Source organism: Aedes albopictus, chromosome 1, assembly GCF_035046485.1.
Source record: "Aedes albopictus strain Foshan chromosome 1, AalbF5, whole genome shotgun sequence".
In the NCBI taxonomy this organism is placed as follows: domain Eukaryota; kingdom Metazoa; phylum Arthropoda; class Insecta; order Diptera; family Culicidae; genus Aedes; species Aedes albopictus.
Window position 1 is genome coordinate 264,820,317 of NC_085136.1, and position 7,122 is coordinate 264,827,438.

A 7,122-nucleotide genomic window follows, 5' to 3' on the forward strand; every position below is an offset into this window, starting at 1 on the left:
GAATTCCTGGCGAAATCCATGGAGGAATCCCTGGAGAAATTTTTCGTGGAATACCTTGAGGAATTCCTGGAACAGTTCCGGGAGAAGTTTTTTCTGGGGAAATCCGTGGATAAATACCTAGAGGAATTCTTTGGAGTATCCATGAAGAATTGTTTTTAGGATTTTCTGGAGCAAAAACTAGAGAAATTTTTATAGTTGTCCCAGGAGAAATTTCTGGAAAGATTCTTGGAAAATTTCCAGAAAAGAAAATTCTGTAGAAATCCCTGGAAAAAAATCTCGAGGAATTCCTGGAATAGTTCCGGGAGAAATTTCTTCAGGATTTTCTGGAGAAATCCGAGCAGAAATTCCTTAAGGTATCCTTGCAGAAATTCCTGGAGGAATCCCTGTAGAAATTCAAGATGGAATTACTGAAGAAATTTTTGAAGTTATGAATGGCGGAATTCCTGGAGGAATTCCCGAAAGAATACTTTGAGGTATTTTTTGCGAAACATTCCTGGAGAAATTCCTGGATGATTTTTTTCAGGTTTCTCTGGAGAAATTTCTGGAAGAATCCATGTTTGCATTCCGGGAGGTTTTTCTGGATAAATTCCTCCAGAATTTTTTGGAGGAATTCATTTATGATTTCTTAGAGGAATAACTAGAGAAATTCCTGGATGAATTCTTTAAGGCATTTCTGGACAAATATTTGAAGCTTCCTGGAGGAATGTCTGGAGGAACTCCTCGAGGAATTATTAAAGGATTTTTTTTAGCAATTTCTGAAGAACATACATACAAATACGTCATACAAAAGTTTGTTTCTAACACCCTTAGCTATCATTTGCAGGGTGAGCCCCCAAGTTTTTTGACCATGTGCAATTTTGGGACAACCTAATGAGGATTCCATGGAAGTATCCCTGGAGGTATTCCTAGAAGAGTTCTGGGAGAAATTGATTGAGGATTATGTGGAGGATTCCGTGAAGGATTTCCTGGAAAAATCCCTGGAGGAATGCCTTGAGAAATTTGTGGTGGAATCCATGGAGGGAGGACTTTCTGAAGGAATTCCGGATAAAAATCGTGGAGAAATACCTGGAGGAATCCATGGGGGTATCCCTGAAAGAATTCTTGGAAGGGTTCCGGGAGACATTCCTTTTAGATTGTCTGGAGGAATTCTGACAGAAATTCCTAGAGGATTTTCTGGAGTAATTCCTAGAGGTATTTCTGGATGAATTTTTGAAGAAATTCATGAATAAATCGTTGAAGGAATGAAACCCTTAAGAAGTCCATGAGAATTTCCTGTAGAATTTCCTGGAGGAATCCATGGATGAATTGCTCGAGAAATTCCATTAGGAAATCCTGGAAGAGTTCCGGTAGAAATTCCTTCAGGATTTTCTGGAGGAATCTGTAGAGCAATTCCTTGAAGAATCCCTGGAGGAAATATTGAAGAAATTCTAGCAGACATTCCTAGAGGATTTTCTCTAGCAGAAATTTCATGAGGAACCTCTGGAGGAATTCCTGGAGGTAATTCTGAAGAAATTTCTGGAGTATTTACTAGTCCTTGAGAATTTGCTGTAGAATGTCCTGGAGGAATCCATGGAAGAATTGCTCGGGAAATTCCAGAAGGAATTCCTGGAAGAGTTACGGGAGAAATTCCTTTATGATTTTCTGAAGAAATCTGTAGAGCAATTCCTTGAAGAATCCCTGGTGGAAATATTGAAGAAATTCTGGCAGACATTCCTGGAGAAATTATTAACTCCTAGAAACAGTTCTGGAGGAATACTTTGAGGAATGCAATGAGAAATCCCTGTAGTTTTGGTGAAAATTCCCAGAGGATTTTTTAGAGGAATCCCTGGAGGAGTTCCTGGTAGAATTTCTGGCGCTCTTCCTTAAGAAATTTCTGAAAGAATTCCCGGAGGAATTTTTGCGGAATTTTTAAAGAAATTCATGGATGAATCCTCGGAGGAATTCCTGAAAAAATGCCTCGAGAATTTCCTGGAGGAATCAATGGGGGAATTTTTCAAGGAAGTCTAGGAGGAATTCCTGGAAGAGTTCCGCTAAAAAATCATATAGGATTATCTGGAGGAATGCGAGGATCAATTCTTAGAGAAATCCCTAGAAGAAATATTGTAGGAATTCTGACAGTCATTCCTAAAAGAAAATTTTAGAAGGAATCAATGGAGGAATTATTGGAGTATTTACCAGAGGAATTATTTGAGGAATTTCTGGTGAAATATATGAGGCTTCCTGGAAAATTAATGGAGGAATGTCTGAAGGAACTTCTCGAGGAATTTCTGAAGGAATATCTGGAGGAACTTCTGAAGACATTCATTATTACATCCCTGTAGGAATTCCTGAAGAAATTTTAGGAAAAAAATCATGGAGAAATTCCTAGGGGATTCCATGGAGGATTCCCTGGTGAAATTTCTGGCGGAATCATTCGAGCAACTCCTGGAGGAATTCCTGGAAGAGTTTCGGGTGAAATTACTTTAGAATTTTCTGGTGGAGTTCATGGATGAATTTCGGGGAGAAATCCCTGGAGGCATCTCGGAGGAATTTCTGGAGGAATGTCTGAAGGAACTACTCGAGCAAATTGTGAAGGAATACCTGGAGGAATTTTTTGAGGAATTTCTGAAGAAATTTATGAATGAATTCCTACAGGAATTCTTGGATAAATTGCTGGAAAAAATCCTGAAGAAATACCTGAAGGAATCCGTGGAGGATTTCCTGGACAAATTTCTTGCGGAGTTTCTCGAGAAATTCTTGGAAGGGTTCCGGGAGACATTCTTAAGGAACTCAGGCAGAAATTCCTAGAGGAATTGCTGGAGGAATTTAAGGAATTTCTGGAGGATTTTTTGTGGAATTTCTGAAGAAATCCATGGATGGATCCCTGGAGGAATTCCTGATGAAATTGTTTGAGAATTTCCTGGAGGAATCCATGGAAGAATTATTGAAGAAATTTCTTGAGGAATACCTGGAAGAATTCCGTGAGAAATTGCTTTAGCATGTTATGGAGGCATCCGTGGAGAAAATATTGGGGGAATTCTGACAGACAGACATTCATGATTTTTCCTAGAAAAATGTCAGGAGGGATCTCTGGAGGAATTTTAGGAGTATTTACTGGAGGAATTCCTGGAGGATTTATTTGAGGAATTTCTGGAGAAATATATGAGTCTTCCTGGAGAAATAACTGAAAGAACTCCTCCAGGAATTTCTGAAGGTATTCCTGAAGGAATTTCTGGAAGAAGTTTCTGAGGAATTTCTGAAGAAATTCAGTAATGAATCCCTGGAGAAATTCCTGAAGAAATTTCTGGAAAAAATCCTAAAGAAATTCCTGGAGGATTCCCTGGAAGTATTCCTGGAAGAGTTCTGGAAGAAATGCCTTTAGGATTTTCTGCAGGAATCCGTGGAGGAAATCCTGAAAGAAATCACTAGTTGCATATTGGAGGAATTTCTAAGGAAATGTCTGAAGGAACTCCTCGAGGAATTTCTAAAGGAATATCTGGAGGAATTTCTGAAGAAATTCATTATTGAATGCCTGGAGGAATTCCTGAAAAAAAAAATCCTGGAAAAATCCTGGAGAAATTACTGGAGGAATCTGTGGAGGATTTCCTGTAGAGTTTCCTCGCAAAATTTTGGAAGAGTTCCGGGAGACATTCTTTTAGGATTCTCTGGAGAAATTCTGGCAGAAATTCCTAGAGGATTTTCTGGAGAAATCCCTGGAGGAATTTCATGAGGAATTCTTGGGGGAATTTTTTTGGGAGGAATTCCTGTAGGAATTTCTGGCGTTATTTTTCGAAAAATTTCTGAAGGAATTTCTGGAGGAATTTGTTGAGGAATTAGAGAAGGATTTTTTGAAACAATTCATGGATACAGGAATTCCTGAAGAAATTCGTTGAGAATTTCCTGGATAATTTTCTGAAGGAACTCCTGTAGGAATTTCTCGAGGAATTCCAGGAAGATATACTGCAGAAATTCCTTTAGAATTTTCTGGGGAATTCCGTGAAGCAATTCCTAGAGGAATCCCTGGAGGAAATATTGAAGAAATTCTGACAGACACTCCTAGAGGATTTTTCCTTGAAAAAAATTTCAGGAGGAATTCCTGGAGGTAATTTTGGAAGAGTATTTACTGGAGGAATTCTTGGAGGAATTATTTGACGAATTCCTGGAGAAATATTTGAGACTTCCTGGAGGAATTTCTGAAGGAATTATTGGAAGATTTTTTGGGGGAATTCCTGGAGGAATCATGCACGAATCTTTGGAGAAATCCTGGAGGAATCTCTGTAGATTGCAACAAGGATTTCGATCAAAATGTTCTATCTAGGAATTCTGACATTCTCCAATTCTAGCATCACTAATTGTCCAGGATCAAAATTCTTTCACAACGACAATATTTTTGTTCTATAATTGATAATTTTCTCGATATTCTCCATTGTATTTGATCTTATATATATGAAAATGCAGTGGCATACGTGGGACCGCGCATAACTTGCGAACGGGAGGTCCGATTTTGGTCGTCTTAGTTTTGTTCTGTTAGTTTCCACCGAAGGATGGTTCATGAGGCAAAAAACATGGAAAAAATTAAAGTTATTGAAAATCATCTTCCATACATTTTGACCGGGGACTTGGTCTTGGCTAGAAACTTGAAACGTCAAAAAACGCAGTGAGCAAGACAAAGTTTGCCGGGTACAGCTAGTACGTTTATAAAATTTTATAAAAGTCGAGATAATGCCTTCATATTAAAGTTTCGTAATGCCTTGAAATTATCACCATCCAAAGCCTTCTCTAGAATCCCAATATGAAGTACTTGGCGATGTTAGCACCACAACATGTTGAAACCCCTACTTGGGAATTCATATTGGGTGTAACACCATAATTCTATTTTGCACCATGATCATACATATATTGCACCATTATTATGGTGCCCCCCCTAAGCAAGAACCCTGCGCACGCTAGTGAATCTCATCCAGAACTTTCTCCACGCAGAGAGAGGAAAGGGGAGACACGATGCGGCGACCAATTTCTACAGGAGTACCACCAAAACGACGAGAGCGTTCCTGAAAGAACACCCAGAATTGGCCATAGCCGAGGCGGACAAGGGGAACAGAACAGTGGTGATGAAACTGGACGAATACGAAGGCAAAATGCAACGCATGATCGACGATGACGAAACGTACCTAAAAATCAACCGCGATCCAACGGCGGGGTACCAAAAGCGTAACAACAATTTCGCCAAACGCCTGGCGGATCTGAAACTCATCGATCGTGTCACCGAGAGGAGGATGAAAACCTACAAAGCGACCGCTCCCCGAATATACGGCGCTCCAAAACCGCACAAGGAGGGACTACCACTGAGACCGGTGGTACCGTGCATGACGTCACCGTCGTACACACTGTCGCAGTACGTAGGCAAGATCATCCAAAAATCCATCACCGGCAAGTATGATGCGACAGACTCGTTCACGTTCTGCGAATACATCAATAGTGTGCAGTTGCCGCCGGATTACGTCCTGATTTCCTTTGACGTCGTATCGTTGTTCACCTGCATCCCCAAAGACTTGGTAATACGTGACGTCATCAACAACTGGGAAAACATCAAGCAACACACCGATATAAACCTGGACCTGTTCTTGGAGATGACCGAATTCTGCATCGATTGCAGCTACTTCCGGTTCAAGGGACAGTTTTACCAACAAGTCTTCGGCACAGCGATGGGCAACCCATTATCACCCACCATCGCGGATCTAGTGATGGAGACATTGCTAGACAACGTCGTGACGAGAGTGAGCTTCCCGTTCCCAGTGTTGAAGAAGTATGTGGACGACCTGATGCTGGCAGTTCCCAAGGACAAGATCGAAGAGGTGAGAACAATTTTCAACAGCTACCATGATAAAATTCAGTTCACGGTGGAAGTCGAACAAGAAGGGAAAATTCCGTTTCTCAACTTGCTCTTGGTTCGACAGTCAGACCAAACGATCAAAACAGAGTGGTATATTAAGCCGATCGCCTCAGGGCGTTTCCTGAACTACCACTCCGCCCACAGCACAAAACAGAAGGTGAACGTGGCGAACAATTTCATTCACCGCGTCAAGACCTTCTCTACCAACGTCGAACCAAGTGCAACACGTGACATCATTTTTATCCAACTAAAATGGAACGATTACCCCACTGCAATGATAAACCGCCTTATCGATCGATCGAGGGAACGACAGGTTAACACCACCAACGATGACGTCACGAGCAGCGAGGAGATAATTTACCGATCGATAGTACATGTAGGACAGTTATCAGGAAACATCCAAAAAGTCCTGAGGAAGGACTATCCGAATGTCACCATCAGCTCGAAGAATGCGAAAACTGTAGGAAATCTTCTGCCTCCGGTGAAAGACGTTGTGGACAAGAACAGTAGATCAAACGTGATTTACAACATCCCATGTGCTAACTGCTCCGCGTGCTACGTAGGCATGACGTCAAACAAACTACAAACGAGGATCTCATGTCACCGCTCCTGTTCCAACCGGCTAGAAAACATGTGGGACCAAGGGAAGACGACGGAGGACGTGGAGGTAGCGCAACTACGAGAACGAACAGCGCTGCTAGATCACTCGGCTGCCAACCACCATGTCTTCGCTTTCGATCGTACACGAATCGTGGATGCTAGTCTTAAGAAGCAAAACTTACACATACTAGAAACATGTCATATTATAAACACACCGAACACAGTGAACAAGCGCTCCGATACAGACAATCTGAGCAATACGTACGCCGGCGTACTACACACTTTAAAAAACAATACACGAAGCCAGGTCGTCCAACAGGCAAACGAATCGGTACAACAAGAGTTAACACAATCAGAGTAATGCCTGGTTTACATGGGTCAACTGAAACGAGCATTTCACTTGCCAACTCCTCAAATATATTCATTCGAAACGACTCGAACGACTCGAACGGCCACTTGCATGCTCTTGAATGCATTTCAGTTGAAGCAAGTGTTTACATTGATCAATTCCCGCGGTGCGTAAGCAAACTGAATTGAATTCAGCTCATCTGACAGATAACTTGAATTCAACTCACATGAATCGCGGGTTCAGACGGGGCAAGTGAGATGATTTCGTTTGACTTGAACGGAAAAGTTCAACATGTTCAACT

General features: G+C 41.4%; 1 protein-coding gene across 1 annotated transcript; it reads left to right on the plus strand.

Annotated features, from left to right (window-relative positions):
• The first annotated feature begins 5,090 nt into the window (after window positions 1-5,090).
• LOC134291699 (uncharacterized) lies at window positions 5,091-6,833 on the plus strand. Its single transcript, XM_062859796.1, has one exon. It carries the CDS (start codon window positions 5,091-5,093, stop codon window positions 6,831-6,833), a length of 1,743 nt encoding a protein of 580 aa, XP_062715780.1.
• Window positions 6,834-7,122: the final 289 nt, after the last annotated feature.